General features: G+C 34.3%; 1 protein-coding gene across 1 annotated transcript in view; it reads left to right on the forward strand.

Annotated features, from left to right (window-relative positions):
- ADGRL4 (adhesion G protein-coupled receptor L4) overlaps positions 1-23,724 on the forward strand; it is a 107,365-nt gene extending 83,641 nt beyond the window's left edge. The window contains exons 14-16 of the mRNA XM_036113414.2: positions 20,323-20,414; positions 21,753-21,921; positions 22,307-23,724. Of these exons, the coding sequence (XP_035969307.1) occupies positions 20,323-20,414; positions 21,753-21,921; positions 22,307-22,369 (324 nt within the window). The 3' untranslated portion in view covers positions 22,370-23,724. The remainder of the gene's footprint in view (positions 1-20,322; positions 20,415-21,752; positions 21,922-22,306) is intronic.
- Positions 23,725-23,964: the final 240 nt, after the last annotated feature.

Raw genomic sequence — 23,964 nt, forward strand, 5'->3', positions numbered from 1 at the left:
TGAACCCTAGACTATAAAACTGACTCCTTTTGGTCACCCCAGAATATAGAAGTATTTAGTAAGTCTTTAATAATTATCTCTGTATTTTAATTAATCTGTTAATAAAAACCATAGTAATAAATGAGGCAGGAAGAAACACCGTGAGATCCTTAAGCAATGTGACTGCTCTGCGTCCTGGGTTTCTAATACATAAAATAAAGATACCAAGGCCAGCCCTACACACAACAAGGCTATGGTAAAAGCAAAACCAAATGTTTTAGAAAAAACATCCATTCTTTAAACTTAAAAGAGGAAAACGCACAATCATTTGGAGGACAATTTTTGGCTCTCTCATTTATGCTTTTTGTATTAAAAAATAAAGACGAATTTTATTTTTTTATTTTTTTTTTAAGATTTTATTTATTGACAGGGAGAGACACAGTGAGAGAGGGAACACAAGCAGGGGGAGTGGGAGGGGGAGAAGCAGGCTTCCCGAGGAGCAGGGAGCCGGATGCGGGGCTCGATCCCAGGACCCCAGGATTATGACCTGAGCCAAAGGCAGCCTCTTAATGACTGAGCCACCAAGGTGCCCCAAAAAATAAAGACGAACTTTAAAGCCATGGTTTGCACAGCAAAAAAATTGTATGCAAGGGAATGTATGTTTGGCCAATATAGTGTGTATATGTGTGTGTGTGCATACATACATATGTATATACATATACATATACATATATATATATATTTAAGCATAGATCCTAATTTTTAAAATATTGGTGAAGATATGACAGCGTTTGTTTAACCATAGCAAGATATGATTATAATATACGTACTTGTTACTTCCTGGAATTTGTTAAAAAGTCTCTAGTACACTCTGCCAGAGAAAGTTTAACCGAAATTAACACAAAGTGTAAAATATCTTAAGAAAAGCAATAAAAATTTAATAGAAGAAAAAGACGGGATAAAGACAAAATGTAAGTGAACGTTCAAATATAAATAGATGATTAGTGGTGATTTCGTTATGCCTAGCCTTCAGTGAGGGATTAGATTGGTTTCGTGACTTTCTCTGAACAAATCTGGGAAGACCCATACTCCAGGGCACATATCTCTATAGAACAATGGCCATACCTGTCATTCATCCATGGAATCTTTGCATTTCTTCCACAGAGTAGGGACTAGGTCCTGCAAATGATATTTGCTTGTTTTTATGAATGGAAACCCTGGAGCATGTCTGTGTTGGAGATTATGATGTAAAATGCCTTTAAGACAATATGTAAATGAGTAAGAACTGAATGAGATCAGCACTGGTGGCTTTTTCTACCCCTAGGTGTGTTGTTTCAAAGGAATACTCATGCTTTTAATCTACTCTGATAAGTGTTAGCGATTTAGGTATTTGAGCAGCAACATTCCCTGCATTGATCAAGTGAAAGTATTTCCTCAGGTGTTGACTCATTAATATTAAGGATCTCTTGGAATTCTGAAGTATGAACCAGTGACCCCGTGGATTCTATGAATCACTACATTTAGAATGTTAAGATTGTAACTATACATAAAAATCCCTAGCCATGCTTTTGAAAGATTGAGCTCTACAAAAAAGAGGCTTCTAAATCTTTGTAAAGCAAGCTGCAAACTGAAGATAATTTCCATAATTCATTTCTTTCTTCAATATTTTTAATCTTTAATCCTGAATCCTTTCAACTAAAACTGCACAAGTGATTAGATTCAAGTACACAAATATAAAAAAGAGTTGGTGAAAATAATTTAACTTTTAAGTAGAAATTGAAGTTTCCTATAGACATGTTCAGTATTGAAGAATAGAATTTGCTTGATTGAGGCAAATACTAATTACACTATGTCCAAATAAGGCATTTTCTTTTAAAAAAATGTGAGCTTTCATTTGAATTTAAATCACAACCCTTATAATTGAGTGTTTCTATATTACTACTCCTACCCCCTTCTTTTTAGGTTTGCCCAGAATTCCACTCAGTTCTTTGTAGTGGCCTCCTCTAATTGTTCTTCCTATGCCTGCAATCTCTTAATTCCCTTTCACCAGGAAATGCCTATTAAAACCTCCTCAAAAGTGAATTCCTCACATAACCTTACACAACGGACAGTGTCTATGTATATTTATTATTATGTGAGCTATTCTTATTGCATTTTTTAATTTCACAAATTGCCCAAGCTTGAAAGAAATGCAAATATTACAAGACTAGGCAAGGTAACAAGTGGATATTTTATTCCACACTCATATTTTTCATGACTAACTACTCTTTTTCTTAATATTCGCTCTTCATCCTTCCAGACTTTTGGTAGGTGCACACACATGCGCACACACACACACATACACATTTATATAAATTTAGGCAAAGAAATTGATTATAAATTCAAAAAACCTGAATCATTTATAACCTGAAATAAATATCACATTCACCCTTCTTTGTTATAATATACAACTCTACCATTTTTATCATTGCATATTATCCATATTATGCTCTAATTTATTTTACCACTTCCTATTGATGAACATCTAATTGGTTTCTAATACTTCCTTACTATAAATAATACTGCATGCCCAGAGAATTCCTGTTCCAATATAGTTACATATATCCATTATATAAAATTGTTAAGAAATGCTTCTTAAAAGTAGAAATGCAAGTAGAGACAGATTTTTAAATTTACAAACTGCCTCCAAAACATTTACTTCAATAGATACTTATACCAATAATATTTGAGAATGTCCCTTTTCTGACATTTTTGTCAACACTAGATATTATTGTCTACTATAGTGTCTAAATAGCTGAACTGGAATACATAAACCCAAGGGAAGGATTATGATAGACCAGGGTTCCACAATCATGGCACCATTGACACTTTGGACCAAATCTCTGTTGGAGGACCCATCCTGTGCATTATAGGGAGCCTAGCAGCATCTCTGGCTTCTACTCACCAGATGCCTATAATAACACCACTACCACCACTACCTAGACATGACAATCAAAGAAGTCTCCAGTACAACCACATATCCCATGCAAGATGATATCCCGGATTCTTTCTATTAGAAAATACTAGTCTAGACTTGGATATTAAGCAGCTTATATAGGAGTGCATTTTGCAGCTTTCTTTAAACAGCAAAAATATAAGAAAAAGAATTAAAATCATAGTTTGGGCAATGTCCTTCAGATAACCCTATTGAAGCTATATTAGAAACACTAACCATTGTAAATTTTACATGTTGTGGATAACAGCATCAACATTTTAATTACATCTTTTAATTTAATGGCACCATATTTGTTAGATGCATCTTTTAGTGACCTCTGTGATTCAAGACATTTTAAAATTCTAACCGTTTCTTCATATTATATATTAATAAGCATTTCAGTGCCTGTAACATTTTGTTACATTTTTGTATTATTCCAACCTTCTTGAAACAATAGGTAGCTAGAATTTTAAAAAGAACGAGTTAAAAAAAACTTAACATAAATAATACATTTGTAGTTTCCAATGTACTCTCATATATGGGAGTCATATTCTTAATTGGAAATCCCTTCACAGAAAATCTCCTTGGGATTTGTACTAAAAAAATTTCATAAAAATTGAATAATTTTATAGAAATTAGAGATCCAAAAAAATATATTGAAAAAATCCCTTAGGTCTCTCAAGTCCAATTAGAAAAAACTGGCCAAGGTGAAGTTCATCACTGGTATTTTTTTAATAAATATAGCTTTACAGTGAAGGATGTTACATCATGATATGGTGCAAGTGAGTTGGTAGTGCAAGATATCATTAGAATCATTATTCACTTCACATTTGTATAGTCTTTTAATCTTTACAAAACCCTTTTAACACCTCAGTTAATCCTCACAAAAAGCTTTGGTAGTACAACAAAATAAAAATAGTAATAGCAGTTACTAAGAGATAATGTTTTACTAGATTTTCAGTAGATCTAGTAACTATAAACTTATCTATTTATAAATATCTATGGGGGTTTTGCTATTTATCACTTTTTAAAGAAGTACACCAATTCCTTGAGAAGAACTTGTTACGCTAAAGCAAATTATGTGCATTCTTATGTAAGCAACAGATAAAACTTTAAGCTTCTACTTACTAAGAATTCATAAAAATCCTTAAACTTGGCTAAAAGCTCAGTACATGTTCTGATCGTTGTGATACCTCTGATCTTCCTCCAAGCGTAAAACACTTCCTGAAGCTGGTCTGCAAAAAAAGTGAGCCCTTTGAATCAGTCTTTATGAGCATGTGCAGAGATCTTATTCTACACATGAGAAAATATTTAATCTTCCCTCTAAGTATTTATTATATCCCTTGGTCTCCTTCAGTATTCTCTGCAAAATACAAATGACTTATTCTGAGAGAATGGACTATCTGTGTGGCTCTGTCTTGATTTCTGTTTCTCATAGGAAAATGTTGTCATATCTAGTTTCAGAGTTTCCCAAGAAAGGAACATTTAAAATTCCTTCTGATAAAACAAAACAAAACATGGCTCCCAATGATATCTGATCAAAAAGAGAGCTCAAGTTGTTCACTGTTAGGGCACAGCCTTTAGTCATTAGAGCTAATTTCACACTTATTTGGGTAACAGCCACCATTTTGCCTGTATTTTAAACAAGTGAAAACTTAGGCTTAGTGCAGCCTTAGTGAAGCAATTTACTCAGGATCACCCAGCTACTGAGTGGTGGAAGCAAGTTCATGCTTTCCAGAGTCACATTCTGCAGTTTTCACTACTACATATCCTTTCCTTTTGAACGGAGCAGATTTTGTTAGGCGCATGAAGAATGTGTCCGCATCTTCCAGATTCCACAAATGGTTTTAGGGTGAGTTGTGAAAGACCCTAGCAACTACAGACCTTCTAGAAATTATTCATAAAATTTCAATTCTTTTTTTTACTTAGTGAAGGTATCAAAATAAATTACTTTCCATCTTGTTGAAAATGAGGGAAATCTTGTCCACTATAAATATCTCTCCCCCCATTTTATTTTATCTCTAAATCTTGCCAAGAATATCCAACAGCTAACCAAAATGCCCTACCTAAAATCATGACTGTATCAGACTATAGATCAATATGCAGAATACAGAGAGTCTGGAGGCTTACTGTTCTATTAATTGATATTCATCAACAAGTAATTCCAATGCCCTGTTTGACATCTAATTGTTCAAATTCCTTCTTTTCATTTTCTCTCATCAAGAAAAAGCTGAAAGCTAAGTATAATGCTTCACCCATTTTTAATTGTCCTTAATTTCATATTTCTAATTAGAAGATTAATTTTTTTAGAAAAAAAAGTCTTTGGGGTTCTTTTAAAAATCTTTATGATTTTATTTTACTAATATTTATCAATATAAGTAGTATTAAGTCAAAATAAAAGTACAGATAATATGAAAAGAAAAAACCTGGGAAAAATAGGGACAACACTTTGAATATTTCAGAATAGGTCAAAACTTTATCAAGTATTAAAGACCAGATAAGGCTGTGCTAGTAACCGAGGGGATATAAATGGAGAGGAGACACAAAAAGTGTATCAAGAAGACATGTGTAAACAAACAACTCTAAGACAACACATTAGTGTGCTTGAGGTAATATTTTGGAAAAGTAAATCTGAACATTTCTTTACCCCTTAATTACATCTTTCTTGGCTTTATTGCTCTTGGGGTCAAATCTAAAACTTTTAACAAAGCCTTCCATAAGGTGACCATATTCATTTATCAATCACCAAAATCTGGACCTTTTTAGGAATGAAAGTAGGTAATAAAAATCACTCAAGTTGGTTTCGTTTTATTGATGGACCTATAAAACAGCTCTATTCAAAAATCTATTTTCAAAAGTAATTTTTTTTCTACACAACACCAGTGATTTGGAATAGAGCACCATGTGCCTGGACAATGTGGCCATTTTGAATCTTTCTGCCACTACCCCCTGATGATGAAGAAGGTAGCTGTCCCTAACCACTCACGTATTTGAGTGGAAGTTGATGCTTACACCGTATCTGGATAGGGTCTAGAAAGAGAGGGGGGATATTGCTGGTTGTCTTCCATATTTGAGCCCCTGTGAAGGTCAGAATGGTCACTGCGCATGTGACTCTCACACAGCGCCCCAAGAGACATGTCCCAGTGGAAGTAGAGCTTACCAAACTTCCCCAGGCTTATCTTAATAAGATGTAAATCAAAAATTCAGATAAATGCTAAATTGAACAGAACACTGGGCAACCGACATTAAAAATACTGTGGCCCGCAAATGGGGATAAAGTGGACACTTTACTTAGGAGGCAGTGCATGTTCTGGCCCCTGTCTGCTGATCAGCCTCATCTCCCACGACCCTCCCATGGGCTTTTGTGTTGTAATCACATTGCTTTACAGTTTCTGAGAGGTTCTATGTACCTTCCCATCTCAGCACCTCTGCACTAAAACACTCCCTATCACTGCCCTCTGCCATCCCTTCGTCTAGGTAATTCCTGTTTGTCTTTCAGTTATCAATTCAAGCAACACTTTCTGAGGAAAGTCCTCCCTGACTCACGGATCTATAATGTATTTTGTTGTTGTTAGATGCCTTCAGAGAAGTCCACTTTTTTAAAAAAAATACTTTCCCCAATTTATAATTACACATGTATTGATGTGAATAACTGATTAACAACTGATTCATATCTGTCTCCTCCAGGAGACTATAAGCTCTTTGAGAGAAAAGCTTTATGGATTTTCTCTCACTATATTATCCTTGAGGTTTACAGGTAGTAATTACTCAGGTAATTCTGCTGGGTAAATAAATAAATGATGCATGAAGCACAGTATTTAGTCAAAAATATTCATTCGTTTCCCCCAAAGAAATTTAAAGAAATCATCACCATCATGGAAATGGGATTATTTTGAGAATTCTTCTCAGAAGAGATAATACGTAAAGCATTCATTATAGCACATCACTTTTCCCTCATTTCTTTTCTCCTTAGAAATGATTGCTGTATGTGTCTGTCTACATCGATCTATCTATTTATGACATGCTTTCACTCAGAATTTTAACATTGGCATATTACGTTTAACTGAATAAAATGAGGTCCTGGCCAAATAATGTGAAAGGTTTTCAAAAGCAATCTGACTGGTAAAAAGTGTACACCGTGGGTTCTTTCTGTGCCCTGGATTTCTAACATGTGCACAAGGATAATGATGCCAACCCTATATACAGTGCTACTATCAAAAAAGAAATGAAATTATAAGAATAAAAGCATCCTTCAAAATTTAAAAAAAGGAAAATTTTTAATAATTGGAGGACAATCTTATGTCTCTTCTATCTTTACCTTCAAAATTGGCAATAACTTGGGGCACCTGGATGGCTCAGTCGTTAAGCATCTGCCTTCGGCTCAGGTCATGATCCCAGGGTCCTGGGATCCAGCCCCGCATTAGGCTCCCTGCTACGCAGGAAGCCTGCTTCTCCCTCTCCCACTCCCCCTGCTTCTGTTCCCTCTCTCGCTGTGCCTCTCTCTGTCAAATAAATAGATAAAATCTTTAAATAAATAAATAAATAAATAAATAAAAATAAAATTGGCAATAACTTTGTTTTTTTTTAGATTTTATCTATCTATTTGAGAGAGAGAGACCGTGTGCGCACACTCATGAGCAGAGGGAGGGGAAGAGGCAGAGGGAGAGGGAGAAGCAGACTCCCCACTGAGCAGGGAGCCCAATGCAGGGCTTGATCCCAGGACCCTGAGATCATGACCTGAGCCAAAGGCAGATGCTTAACTGACTGAGCCACTCAGGTGCGCACTGTGAATTGTGTAAGACTGATGAATCACAGACCTGTACCTCTGAAACAAATAATACATTATATGTTAAAAAAAAAAAAAAAAAAGATAATAGGAAGGGAAAAATGAAGGGGGGGAATTGGAGGGGGAGACGAACCAGGAGAGACTATGGACTCTGAGAAACAAACTGAGGGTTCTAGAGGGAGGGGGTGGGAGGAGGGGTTAACCTGGTGCTGGGTATTAAAGAGGGCACATATTGAATGGAGCACTGGGTGTTATATGCAAACAATGAATCATGGAACACTACATCAAAAACTAATGATGTAATGTATGGTGATTAACATAACATAATAAAAAAAAGAAATGTATAGATGAAAACAAAAATAAATAAATGAAAATAAATGGGAAGTAACAGTCAAATGACCTGTGTGTGTGTGTGTGTGTGTGTGTGTATTTTTTACTAACCTCTATCCTCTCTTTCTACAGTAAGTATACACAAGGAACACGTTTCCTTGCTTATATCTTAACAAAGGAGATTTTATCACTGGGTTTTCATTGTCACATTAAATGGAACAACTGTTGTAACTGTTCTTCATATGTAGTTTTTCTCATTCACCTTTGTTCCTTTTCTAATATCTCGCTATGACTTATAACCATCTACGGTTAAAACCAGCTACAAAAATAAGCCCATGGAATTCACTTACACCCATGGAATCACTTTATCCTTCATGCTTATACATTTCTAATTCTCTCCACCTTTTGCTTCTATTTTAGAGACAGTAAATTACTCTTCCAAAAACTGAAAAAAAAAATTCAGCTATTGAAATATTCCTAATGGAAACATGTTAAAAATATGAAGTGTGAATTTTTTAATGCCTAAGGTAATTATATATTGGGATGGGATTCCTAGCCATAATAAAATAGAGCAATTATTTAGCTATTACTTGAAGGGATGTGGGAAGATATTTTCCTAATGAGGCAGTATTCTGCCTACTTGTGATTAAGACATTTGTTGTGACCTACCTGTGTGCTCAAGACTGTGTTTAACAAATGCACATCATAAAATCCATGGGTCTGTAGTTTCTGTTAGATGCAAAATATTGCATATGCCCAAGGTACCCACCCATAAAATAAAGGAGGTGTAACTTCATCCTTTCCCTTTATGCAAAATTATTCCTGGAGGGTCATTACATTTTGATAATGTATAATATATCCCTCAGTTACTATTGCTATGTCTATCTATGGATAATAGATTTCTAATAAGATACTGTTTTGTCAAAATCTGCAAGATGTGAGACAAAAAAAATATATAATTTTTTTAAATGATTGATCAAATTAGTGGATGAATGCTCTTTTACATAGGCCTTAAAGAATGGTATAGGTATATTAGGTATAACATCCTTCATCCTTTTATTCATTCAACAAATGTTTATTGAGCATTTTCTATGTATCAGACATTGTTTTAGGCCTTGGGAATATGTCAGTGAATAAAATAGAAAAAAGTCCTTACCCTTATGGATCTTGAATTCTAGACCAAGAGTCATCAATGGCCATAGTCTGTTTTTATAAATAATTTTTTACTGGGAAACAGTCACATTCACTTGTTTGTGTATTGTATTTAATGGTATGGCAAAATTCAGTGGTTGTAATAGAGACCATATGGCCCTCAAAACCTAAGCTATTTACAACCTGTCCCTTTACAGAAAAATATTCCTGACCTCTGTTCTGCACTAGAGTGATTTAAGAAAAGATAACTATCCTCTCCCATAAAATATCCTAGAATATCATATTGGATTCATGAAGAATTTGTTTCTTATATTTAAGGTATCTGGTAACTTTATCTATGGATTGCCCTTTGAAATACTCCTACCTCTTCTATAAAATTCTTGAAGATATCCAGATTTTTGACCTGGAAATTTCAGTTCTAGCCTAGAGGAGTTTCAACAAAAAATGAGAAGTTGTTTATATGAACAATAAATGTTTGACTTATTGTTGAATGATATTACATTCATACATTGATTACATTATTATTACTGACTACCTTATTTTGCTGACATTATTTTAAAGGAAAGTCCTGAAAGTAGAAAGAGATCATCTGTTTTCTATTGAGATCATATTGCCCAAAATAAAGACTGAAAGACCTAAGTTCTGATATAAGGTGCTATTTATACGTCCAATGAGACTACATCACAAAATCATTTTTATCCAACTGTGAAGTGAATATGTTATATTCACCATTGGGCATGTCAAATATTGAGACAATTCGGAAGAACATATTTCCATATAAACATAATAGCCATTAGTGATAATAATTGATGCTTGTTGAGAACTTATATACTGAGCACTAATCTAAGTGCTTTATATTATTTAATACATACAACCAACCCTAGATATTAATATTTTATCCATATTTTACATAGAAAGAAAAATGCAAAGAGTTAAATAAATTGACCAGTCAGTATCGGAGCTAAAATTTGAATTCATGAAGTGTGGCTCTGAGTCCATTTATTCTATTTATTTTGAGGAAGCATCTGTTGTTTTTTTGAAACTGCCAAATTATATAAGGCAATGATCTCCAAATTTTTTTGACTAAAGAGCCCTCAGTAAAAAATATGTAACTTAATAAATGTTTACATCTTGAAAAATGGTATACACTTACTAGTTTACTAATATGTGAATTATATAATATATATACAAAGTATATTATTAAACAATCTGAAAATATAGATTCAAAATATTAAAGATAACAATACTTCAATTTAATAATTCTCACTAAAATATTATTAGTTTTTTAAATGAAACATTGCTTATACTTTACAGCAATCCAAAGGTCTGGATCTAAGTTCATCTTAACACTTGGTTTTAATGGCTATCAGAGCTGATACCTCACAAAGAGGCATTAAATCTGTACTTTAGTGAGACTATGTAATAGATCACACTGAATGCTCTAACATTCATTTCTTCAAATCTTCAGTAATGCTTTCTAATTGCATTTTGCAATAATATTACTAAGAGGGATGTGTATTTAAATTTATAAACGGAATGCATTTAAATTTGTGCCATATTATTTTCCAGATATTATTTCAGTTAACTTATTTCATCATGAAGAACAAAGCTGTTTTCCAATGGTACATGACTTTTTAAAACTCTAAGTAGAAAACATTAAAAGAGACTGCTAAAAATGTATTACTGACTTTAGAGAAATGATGTGTTGTCTTGATTATGAATGACTTTAAATATGATTGAAACTGTGGATCTAAATGCATACTTCAAATAGTCCTCTTAATAATTTGAATTTTTAAATAACATTTTATCAAATCTGATTAGATCTTCATGTATTTTTAACTTCGTTGACTTACATGTAAGGGCTTACAGCTTGGCTAGCTGATAACTTACTCTAGGGGTAGGGAAAATGTCAGTTCTGTCATTGTCTCATTTGTATATTCTTTATCAGGATTAATTTTAGCACGCAATGTAGTTAACATTTGAGGTCTTGATTTTTTACTTAGTTAGGGTTACTTTATTAAAACTACATAATGTGACCTGAAAATCCACTTAACAGGCACATATATAGTATGTTGCAGTAGGCCATAAGGTAACAAAAGGGGGCGAACCTCTCTACCTTTAGGAACAAATACTCATCCCACTGAATGGCTCGTATCTGACATGTGGCTTTATATGACATTGAAAAAGTGAGACCAGTATCATATTTTAAAGATTAAACCAGTATTTTAAAGAGTAAACCTTAATTTTTCCTTGGAAAAAAGATCAATGGGAATTCTAATGTGTCCCCCCTGTGCCCCAGTATATTATTTTAAGGCATTCTACTTGACCACTAACATGAACCCAGTGACCATACCTGAACTCAAAAGGATAAAGCTTTGTTGTTCACCAGCACAGGAAGACTAGCACATTCTTAGATGCTTTGACCACAGAGAACAGTGAAGACAGTTGTCTCTATTAGGGGATCACTGGCATCACACACTAAATCCTACTGGTGTTTACAAGGCCTTCACCACCGGTGTCTTGACTAAGTTCAATGAACACATTAATGCCAAACAGCTAACCGTATCACTACTCATTAAGGTTTTACTCTCCTACTTTTAACCATTTCTAAAACGAACTGTTAGCAGATAATATAATAAATGTCTCAGCAGTTAAGTTCATGGAATTTTAGATGTCAATCTAGCTTTTCTTTACTGGCCCTTCATTTATCGTTTGGTAGTTTTATAAAGTGCTTAAGAGCATATCCTCTAGAACCTGTCTACTAGGTATGAATCTTTGCTCTGATACTTCCTGTGTCACCTTGGGCACATTGTATAACCTCTCTATGCCTCTGTTGCCGTAAATGTGAAAAAAATGATGGTGATGATGATGATAAGAAGAAGAAGAATTACCCCATAAAGTTGGTGTGAGGATGAAATGAATTAAAAATAAAGAACACTTACAATAATGTCTGACACATAGAAAAATGCTCAATAAATGTTTTTGTCATTGACTCACATCTCAATGTTACACTAGTTTGTAACTACCTGCAAAATGCTACTTTATTCCAGAACAACCATTCATCCAATTGTATACCCCAGCAGTCAGTGCTTGGTGGGAGAGCATTGCTATCTTCTAAAGTATAAACCTCAAGGTATTAGTACCATGAATGCTGTTAATACCTCAGATGTTCTATGAAGGATACTGTCCTCTGATAATATTTAGAACCTGTTTAGGTTATTTATTTATGTTTTTATTTTTATTTATATTCATTATGTTTTCAGATTGTTTCAGATGTTTCAGTATGTTTCAGATTACTCTTAATATTTCTCCCCTAGAATTGTAGACTGCACTCCCATGTCTCTCTGTTCTCCTCTCTCCCGAGCCAAGTGTGGATAACCTGAGCTGAGGAGTATCTCTTAGGTCTGTAGATATTCCCCAGGCTTCTCAATCCTGAGCCTCAGGAATGTGAAATAAGATGAGGCTCGTGATGTTCGGAGAGAGATGCTTCCTAGCAGCATCATGTTGGGGGGGAAGTTACTCCACTACATGATTCTGACAAGAGGTCAACAAATATTGTGGCATCATAATTTCTGAGAGTTTTCACTAAATTTATACTAATGCAATTTCACATCTAAGCTTTGGAAATTTTATTTCTAGCCATTAGTTTATTAACAAAAGGTTTTTTTTAACAGGTGCTGGTCTAATCCATTGCCTCCCAGAACAGCTTCACGATGCACACCGAGGGGTTTTAAGGGGAAGGAGTCCTGCCTAGCCTGGGTGTATTCTTCACTGAGCTCAAACCTTTTATATGAGCTTTCATCCACTACATACTTCAAGGACATTTTATCAGTCTTTGCACATACACACATGTCCAGGTTCCACAACAATTGCAGCATCTGAAAATTTACCCCTCTTTCTTTGAGCTCTCTTTTCAAACTGTCATATGCGGAGAGGGTGATGTCCTTGGGGCTTTCTACTAAGAAGCTAGTGTCCTCAGATTACAAAAAGGATCAGATGTGAAAATAATTTTAAAGCTATGAAGTTATGGTTGCCATACAAAACACAGGATGCCCAAGGAATCTGAATTTCAGATAAATAGTAAATTAGTTTTAAGTGTGCCCCACATATTGTATGGGAGATACTTACACTAAAAAAATTTTTGTTGTATATCTGAACTCAAATTTAACTGGTATCCTGTATTTTTACTCATTAATGAAGCAACCCTACAAAAAGGACCTATAAAGGTGTGCATTATACAGAAGAAGATGTGACAGGTACTTGAAAGTACAAACTGTATTTACGACTTGCTGAAGAGGAAGTCCTATACTAGTTATAATTTGTGATCTCTTTAAGGAACACAGAAACAGAATCCACAAATAAGATTTTATATAATCAATTACTCACCAACTATCTAGAACATCAATAATAAATATGAGTTATTGATAAATTAGTATTTCTTTTAAACTGGATTTTAAGTTTTTATTTAAAATATAGGAAACACTAATTATAGGGTATTTCATATATATATGTATATACACACAATTTATATCTTATATTTACATGTCTTTTACTTTGCGTTAGTTTTCTGTTGCTGTCATAACAAATTACCACAAATTTGGTGGCTTATAACAACAAATCTATTATTTCACAGTTCTGGAGGTCAGAAGTCTGGCACAGTGTGGCTCAGCTGTTTCTTCTGCTTCGAGTCTCACTAGGCTAAAATTAAGGCATTGGCCATTCTGGAGGCGCTGGGGGAGAATTTGTTTCCATGCTTATAAGTTCGTTGACCAAATTTAGTGTCATGCGATTGATTTCCTTGCTGGCTGTTGGACAGGGGTCAGTCTCGATTTGTAGGGGCCTCCCGTATTTCCTGCCTGACCTGCCGACCCCCTTTGTCTTCAGTTCTCTCTGACCTCCCCTTCTGCTTCCTCTGATGTAGCACCTCGCTGCTGAATCTCTTCTGCCTTCCTCTTTCATTTCTAAGGGCTCACATCTCACATGAGGCCCAACAGGATAATCCAGGATAACTTCTTTATCTTCAAGTCCATAACCTTATTCTATCTGCACCATCCCTTTTGGTGTATTCACAGGTTCCACATGTTAGTTGGGCCTGTTTTCTCGGAAGGGGGGACATTTTTTTTGCTCAGTACATACCCCACTTTTTCTGATACTCTTTGGGATTAGCATTGTAAGTAAGGCATTTAAAGATGTGATTCCAACTGATAACAAAAGAAAATCAGAATGAAGACAAAACTTGATTCCAATGTCGCTAGTAGATATTTTTCTTTAAGAGATGATATCTTTTCATTTTAAAAGCTTCAACTGAAAACTACTGAGCCATCTCTGCAGTGATCTAGGGATTGAGAATGGGTCACTGTTTTGGGGGGCTGGGTTGTTTTTAATGCCCTCTTGGTAGGCTAGTAGAAATCCTCCCTTTGTCCATGGCAGAAGGGAATTAACTAGGCCAGTTAATCTAAAGGTAATAAAACTACTTGAAAGGACATAGTAGTTGTGATCATGACACATTCTTAAATGAACCAGACTCTGTTTGATATATGTGAAAAATTAAAGTTGGGTCTAAAAGTGCTGTAAGAGAAATTTTCTCATTCTTTTTGGTGAGATCTGACATCAGCATATAGATGGCTTCATCAATTATTGAGAAAAAGACTAAGAAAAGAAAAATGACTGATTGGGATGCTTCATTTTGAAGCCTGAATTTGAAGCCCTTGGGTCGAATGTACCTGTAGGTCTAAATCTTTCAGAATTAGCTCCTGCTCTCTCTCCAGCTTATCTATTTAAATTTCTTGTTTAAAAAAATAAGGCACTTAAAAATTTTTCATGCCCTCTGTCAAACATCAGCACCTGTGTGCCAGACTTTGAAGCAACTGCATCTATCAATGAAGGTAAGAAACAGATCTCTGTATAGATAAATATTTCTTAAGATGAAGCCAGGGGAATGATTTTAAATTTAAAATACTAGTTTCTCTCAAGGGTTAAGTTTTCATGACTTGAATGATTTTTTTTCTTCACAGCTGTTCTCATTCTCTATATACTCAAGTGCCGCAGTGAATTTCAGAGTTCTTAGGTTTGCCCCTAACATTCTTGTCTTGCTTATTCCTAGAAAAGTATTAAGGACTCCTAATCTACAAGCTAAAACTGTTTTTTTAAAAATTGAACCAAAAACGATAACGAATGACTTTGTTCATTTGCAAGTCATTAATTAGCCCCTGTGCTTTTGTGGCACTAATATCTAGAGATAAATAATAAGGGAACCACAGCTGATAAAGTTGGCACACATAGGTAAATACTAATGAGCAAAAGTGTGAGTCATTTTAAAGGCACCATTTCCTTAATTAAGGTTCATATTAATGAGTTGTCTTGTATTTGAAAGAATCGCTCAAGTATTCAAGTCAGTTATCATCGAGGTAGCCTTGTCAGTAAACACAATGCTAGTAGTACCCTTCCAATAATTTAGCCTAAAATGCACATATTTCTCTAGCCTCAACATCATGACTTCTGGGATATTTGCAAACATTTATCATCAGAAATACTTAATTCTATATAATCTTGTTTTGAGCTTTTGTTTTTAACTTATCTCAGACTATTTGTACTTAGTTCATAAAACATCCCCTCCAGAAAATACTTTTCCATACCATATAAAATGCAGAGTTTCAACTTAATTCCCACCGCTAAGTAAATAAAGTCATGTGCCTTTGGGTGATACCAATTATTTATAGTTTTTCACTCTATTTAAAAAAGGCTTTAAAGTAGCTTGTATATTTATAGATAAAGAGAGAATACAGGCAGTGTAAAAGCTGCAAATAAAAGTTTTTCCAGTTACCCCAAATTTGCTGAATATTATGATGTTGCATTTGGCTCTGAGTTTTGTTAAAGAAAAGAACTATTCTGACACTTGTTAAAATGGTAAGACAGACTTTTTTCAGGACTACTGTGATAGGTGTCAAAACTATTGCAATAGGGGAGAGAGATTCAGCTCAGCTCTGACTACAACAAAACCAGCTGGGAATTTATAGCCAAGGATCAGTTTGTGTGATGTGGGGAGGGGAGTGCATGGAAAATTACTAAGAGTGGATGGCAAGGGTGGGGAGAATCCTTGGTAAATTTACTTTAACAGGACTCTTGCTGAAAGGCAGGCCAGTGTGATCAGATATCAAGGGTGGCGGATGAGGAATTTAATTTGATATTGAAAGTGACCAGATAATCAAGAGTGGTAGGATTCTCTCTAAGCTGACTTAGCAGGATTCTTGCTAAAACTGAATTCTTCAAAGATGGACACTGAAGCCCGAGGTTGAACTATAGTTTGGTCAAGGAGAATTTTTTTTTTTCAGTGTTCCAATGACTCAGCCAAGGGAAGAACATGTTTGCATACAGAATTTGCATTGTCCAAAACAGTAAAGAATACCATCATCGTCTGTATTTCCATAGAATTGAACTCAGGTCTGATTTTATCATTTGGGTTTCAGTTTTTAATAAACAGTGGGAGGCAGTATGTAGATAAGGTGGCATTTAAACAGAGGTGGTGAGGGAATTTGCCTTGGGAATAGCTGAGAGCCCAACAAGTACAGCCCCCCTAAGGCATGCTGGTGGGCTGGAAAAAGGACAGAGAATCCAATGTGAACATAGTAGACATGATCAAAGGAGAGAGAAGTAGGACTGGAGAGAAGAGGTATAGTGAGAACCAAATCATTTCAAACCCAGAGGCCATTGTGAGATCTTTAGGTTTAACTCTGAGTACTATGGGAAGCCATCGGAGGGTTCTGAATAGGGACATGGTCTGACTTAAATTTTAAAGGGATCCATCTGACTGCTGTAATGAGAACAGATTGTAGGAGGGCAAGGATGGAAGCAGAGAGACCAATTAGGGGCTTTGGCGATAGCCCAGGTGAGGCACAATGTGGTCTCTCCCAGGATAGGCGCTGTGAAGACAGTAAGTGGTAGTCCTCTTCTGAGTATATTTTAAAGGTGGAGGTGAAGGGCTTGCTGATGAATAAGGCTGATCTGCTAGAAGGATGAGTTGGTTTTTTTTTTTTTGAGGTGAGGAAGGTTGAAGCAAAAATAGGTTTCTTTGGGGAGAAGAACAGTAGCTTGATTTTTGACATGTTCAACTCCTGATGCCTATTAGACATAGTGAAACAATCAGGGTGTAAGGATAATATTTTGAGCCATTGGGTCTGATCACCTAAGAAGTGAGTGTGCAGAGATAGGTCTGCACTGATATACTGAGTAATCACTTACTTTCTCTGGGTTGCTCTCCTTTGGCTTTACTGGTCATTCGAGGCTGGCTTAGAAATCACGTGTGAGGGTGTCATTACCGGTATTCTTTTACCCTTCTTTTAAACAATCACTGGGCACGTAGTGAATGGTGTTTGACTTGCCTATTGACTGGTCATCTCTTCCATTATACTGCAAGTTAAGGAAAAGCCTAAAGTATATAAGTGTTCTTGAGTGAAAGAATACATTAAAATCCTTTGCATTTAAGATAAAATCCAAGTAATATTCCCATCCCTGTCTACTTCACTCACCTCTTCTCATACTTCCCTTCCGTTTGTTGACTCCACCCCAGCTACCTTTGCTAATTCCTTCAAGATCTGCAATGTCCTCAACTCTCTCAAGCCTCATGGATTCTTTGATCTGCTAATGCATTATAATTTATTGGGTCTTGGTCTAAATACGAAATCCTAAGAGAAGTACCTCCTGAGCCTTTATCCTAATCTGTCTATCTTAATGATCCAAATTTGTGACTTGATAGCATTTATCAGTTTGTAGATTTCTAAGTACTTATGTCATTATTTACTATATATTTTCTTAATAAGTTTATGAGAACAGAAGACAATGCCTGTTGTGTTCATTAATCTGTACCCACTCCTCACCACCATGCCAGAGACTTGGACCCTTTATAAAATGTTTAGAATACATATAAGAAGCTTAAAAAACCAGCAGCACCTGGTTTTTACAAGTATGTAAACATTTCCCTATTGTACAGAAAAATGTACTTTCCAGAACTGTATCACCCGTAGGGAATGTTCCGTGGCCGCTCTTCGCTATTTTAGCTGATGATGTGGAACAGCATTCCAAACATATATGGACTTCTGAGAAGACACAGCAGTATGAGCAACTATTTTTCAAACCAGTTTTATTGAAAAGAGTTTAGGAAATTTTAATATTACAATCAGTCACGTGGAAAAATTATGCATCTAGAGAACAATTTTTTTTGGTTAAAGTTATCTCATAATTCTTTGTTGGGATAAAAAATTCAATATAAATACCTCATTAAAATTATTTGCAAATATTCAAACCAATAATAGTTTGACATATTTATACTAACCAACTTTTAATACTTTTTATTATTTAAAAAATATATACTATTTACAAAATTAAGTACAATTGCTGTTTCCAAATTCATTTAAAGAAGCTATAGCTATAAAAACCTAGAAGATACTATGTATCCCTCTTTCATAAGTAAAGACTCCTTACAAAATTAACTATTATTAAATTATCATTTCAGTTAGTTATTTGAACCTAAGATGGGGGGGACTATCAATTCAATCACTTTTAATATGCTTTCTCTCCCCCCCTGCAATTGCTGAAGTCTTTCCTGTGTATGGAAGAATTACTGTAGTTAGAATTAATTAATCATATAATTAGAAGTGATGGACACTTGGAAGCAGGAAGAAGGGAATAGACCCTTATTCCTTTAAGATTTTCTCTCAAGGACCTCTCCATGGAGAAGTGACAAAATGAAATTATCTGACCCGTTCTTTCATACTGCTTTTTGTAATAGCAATTAATAAATTTTGAGAAGCTATATGAAACTCCTTAGACTACAGAAGGAAAAAACCAACTTTTTTTGTAACTATAAGCTTTTGAAATACTAGTGTAAGAATTAGGTAAAAATTAAATTATTACACTTTGCTATTATAACAAAATGGCTTTGGAAAAAATCTGTTTGGATTAATAAAATAAATTCAATAAAGGCTCAATCTACAAATTATTTTTATAATACTTAATATTTTTAATTGTTAGTATTCTCATATTAAAGTAGATATACATTCAAAATATACCCTTGATTTAATCTTCTGGCACTACAAATATGACTTTAAGTTTTCCAAAAATATAGGAAAAGGGGAAACTTTTCATAATGCCGTCACTTTTTTTTTTTTTTTTTTAAAGATTTTATTTATTTATTTGACAGAGAGAGACACAGCGAGAGAGGGAACACAAGCAGGCGGAGTGGGAGAGGGAGAAGCAGGCTTCCCTCCGAGCAGAGAGCCTGATGCAGGGCTCGATCCCAGGACACTGGGATCATGACCTGAGTTGAAGGCAGACGCTTAACGACTGAGCCACCCAGGCACCCCATAATGCAGTCACTTTAAAAGGAGTGAAAATTGTATTACTCTACTTAGCCCATAATGGGAAATATAAATAATAGAATGATAAATGTTTATTAATAAAAAGTATATACCTTCAAACAAACATTTATTTCATTAATATTTTGAAAATTTCCAAGGTTAAATATAGGGAAAGGAAATCTGAGCATAAATATTAGGAGACAGAAAGTACATTCATAACATTTTCTAGCAATAGAAATTGAAGGTGTTTTGTTGGGTTTTCTAATTCCTCTGAATATCTTTTTTCCAGTTTAATTTTTTAAAGGTTGACAGAATTATCACTAACACTTCTCCTCAAAACAGCATATAATTTAATGAACAAAAATTTGATTTCTCAAATGTTCACAAAGTTTTTCAAACCAAAATTTAACTTAATATGTGTATGAATCCTATAGTTGGCAGCAGATGATACTCATCAATCTGTAGACGTGATCATACATCTGAAGAAGTTTCTTGAACAGGGTGTTTAATACGATCTGGCAAATTGTACTACCATTTGTACTAACAATTTTCAGTGCTATCGTAAAGATCAGCCACAGATTTGCTTCCTTAAATCTACCAGAGGGTTTGTACTTGGTAATATGCATAAAAATCCCACCATTTTCTAGTTTCTATCTTATTTGAAATCTTTAGTATTTATTTACTTCCTTCATATGTATCTAATTGACTATGAAAATTATCTCTGCTTTGAAATTCATTTATTTTCTCAGGTTAATCTCTTGGCTTTTGGATTTATCATATACAAAGTTTTTCGTCACACTGCAGGGTTGAAACCAGAAGTTAGTTGCTATGAGAACATAAGGTAAATGTCTCTTTAACTCTATTTCTTTAGTAGTTAAAAGCTTTAGTAACTTAAGGCACAAATAATTCTTGAAAGGACTATTTTTTAAATTATTTTTTGTACTTTCTTCTGCCATATTTAAGATACTTACTGTTAAATAGCATTTAATATGTTTAATAAGATTATAATCACCACATATTAAATGGTAAGTAAAACAATCTTTTCCAACATAATCCCCTTTGAAAGAAAAGATGATGGTTGTGTTTTAGGGCAAAAATAGACCTTCGTGATTTTCTTTGGAAAACATTCCTCGGAGCTTAGTAACTGTTTCTTTCTTGTGACTCCTAGTTTGCATGCTGCCATGATTTTTCTTTCAACCCTCTCTTTAAAACTGATTTATTGAGACCTTGAAAATGGTTTGTTCAGGAAAAACTGAAGTGTGCTATAGGGAACATTAGAAACGACTAACGTTTGTGTTGCTTGGAAACACCCCTGTAGTTTCAATACCTTGCACAAGATTTATAGTTCGGATTTAGCAAATGTTTGATCGATTACTTTCTTTTACCCCTCACCATTCATAGCTTCATGTAGTGTGCTGGTTTTAATAAAGTTGAAAATGACTCATTTTCTGAGGTATACTGCTAAAACATCTTCTGCAGTATGGAATGATTGGACAAAGAATGAGTGAGAAAATAATTAGTTGCCTCATTTTCAAAGCAATGTCCTCAGTGAGCAGGACCGAATATTGCTTGACCAAAGTCATAGGCAATAAATTGAAAATACGTTAAGAGTGGTTTTTTTTTTATTTTTAAGAAATCAGTATTCTGACATGAATTTATTTTGAGATAACTGTATTGCAACAGTGAAAAAAAAAATCTAGTTTTATCTCTTGTCCTTTCTTGACTATACCTGAAAGGAAAGCAGAAGCTTCCTTTGATGTCATGCACACCTACTGACCCAAGTCCACGCAGTATAGTTTACAAGGTTTCTTAGGGAAAATACCGCCTAACAGATATATGTCTTACCTTCAGAAATTATTGCAACATTTGATTTGAAATCAAAGCACATACACTACAGTACACTAGATAAAAATATTTTAAGATTAAGGAAATTCCTTGAAAAATACCATATTTTAATAATGTTGCCTTCATTTTGGAAGCACATCCCTGCCCCGGAGCAGTAACATACCCAGAAGGCTATCCTGTGAAGCTAGAGTAATTTGTCAGTTTCAAAATCCCTTGTGGTCTTTGTAGATTTCTTCATTGTACCACAAACTCTTTTCCCACATAATTGGAGGAGTTTAGGGGTGGGTTGAGGATATGTAGTTTTCTTAACTGAAACATTTCAAATATGTTCTAGGTCTTGTGCCAGGGGAGCCCTTGCTCTCCTATTCCTCCTTGGCACCACCTGGATCTTTGGGGTCCTCCATGTTGTGCACGCATCAGTGGTAACAGCTTACCTCTTCACCGTCAGCAATGCCTTCCAGGGGATGTTCATTTTCTTATTCCTGTGTGTCTTATCTAGAAAAGTAAGCAATTTTATTTTATTTTTGCCCATTTGTTTGTTTTTTAATTTTGGCCAACCCTACAGCATATTCATGTAGCCTCAGTTACCAAATTGATAAAAATTCTTATTCTCATAGATTTATGTTGAGTCTTTATAGCCTCAATACAGTACACTTTAGTATCAAAGTAATCAGAACACCTAGCTGTTCATATGGAAATAGACTTTCAAACAAACTTGTTCTTAGGAATGTAAACATAGCTTCTATTAATTTGAGCATATTCTGACAGATGATGAGAAAACAATACTTTTGAAAACCAAATATAATAATTTAATGTGATTTGAAAATAATTCGATGTGATTGTTGCAATTATGTTTACCATTTCTTTGTTTTTCTTTTTATTTTTTAGATCCAAGAAGAATATTATAGATTGTTCAAAAATGTCCCTTGTTGTTTTGGATGTTTAAGATAAAAATAGAGAACTATGGATAACAGTTGCTACACATAAAAAAGCCAAGCTATGGATAGCCAATGTATAAAAATGACTTGAACCAATTATCCAGTTATTAATTGCTAGATAATCAACTATTTTAAATCAGTTTTTCTGTTTACAGTGTAGAAACTGTAGATAAGATACCATAATTATGTACCATATAACTATAGTTTGCTTTCCTACACGACATAGTTAGTTATGTCAAAATAGTATTGCAGATATGTGAAAAGTAATTGGTTTCTCAGGAGTGATATCACTGCGCCCAAGGAAAGGTTTTCCTTCTAACACAAGAAATATATGAATGTCCTGAAGGAAACGACTGGATTGCTATTTTTGTGACATGTTGCCTTTGAAACTAGTCCCCTATCACCTTGGTAATGAGCTCTGTTACAGAAAGTGGAATATGAGAGAATGAAGGGGCAGAATGTAAAGCAGGAAAAAGGAAATGGCTATTATAACAATGAGTTATATTTTGAGTAAACTTGGTTTTTTTGTAAACTAAATGAGAAATTATAGATAAAATATGAATGAACATATTTTGCCATTGTGTGAATTGTTCTGAACTTAAACTTCTACTAAAACAACTTACTTATGTTTGTTATATCCATTTTCTTCCCTAATATTCTAAAAAAGATAAAAAACTTCACAAATAAAATGACAAACAATTATATTGTTTTTTAGGTTAACATCATAATGAGGTATATGCTGTTTCTATACTTATTTCATAGATTATAACTTCAAATGCTTAATTAGTAATACATAAATGTGCCAAATTATAATATTGTTCATGGCTGTAAATGTAAAAATAGTGTATATATAAAGCTCAGGTATTCTATTCTATAACCTTTCAGTTAGTGAAAAATATTGTTATCTCATTAGGCTAGTATATTTGAGTTATTTCTTTTAAATTTAGAAATGCTATAGTTCACATCACAATAGTCCCTTTTACTATTTTTAAAAGGGCATTGTAAATATGAAAGTATTCAGAAAGTGAATTGCTATTTTTTTCTGTTCAGAAAAGTACACATTTAAAAATGTTATTTATAACAAAGAAATCACTGAGAACTATAGAAACGTTCACAGTGGATCTATTTTCTGACAGTTTTCTACTATCTATTAAAACATATCTGCTTAAATGTATGGCTTCTGTCTATCCTCAAATCTTCTCATTAAAAGGTAGAAGCAGTGATTTTATTTCAAAAATATGTAATGGTCTGCACCTACCTATAGGGTATGCCAATACACTAAATGCTGTGATTTTAATTTCTCCAGCTATTAAAATGAAGTCTGCCAAAATTTGCTCTAACAAATAAAATGTTATCTAAATGAATGCAGCTATTGCTTTGGCGAGTCGTTTTCTCAAGAAAGATGAGCTACCTGCCAATATGCCTATACATTTTTAGAGAATCCATGATAAATTTTCATTATATCTTCTGATCTCTTATATGCTAAGCCTATGGCCCATTATTATCATTGTCATTATAGAACAGCATCGTAAGAATGTGATATTGAAAACAAATCTGCTCAATCGATATATACAAATGATGTATGGTATGCAGAATAATAGCCCTCCC

This window comes from Halichoerus grypus, chromosome 5 (assembly GCF_964656455.1).
Source record: "Halichoerus grypus chromosome 5, mHalGry1.hap1.1, whole genome shotgun sequence".
NCBI classification, from domain to species: Eukaryota; Metazoa; Chordata; class Mammalia; order Carnivora; family Phocidae; genus Halichoerus; species Halichoerus grypus.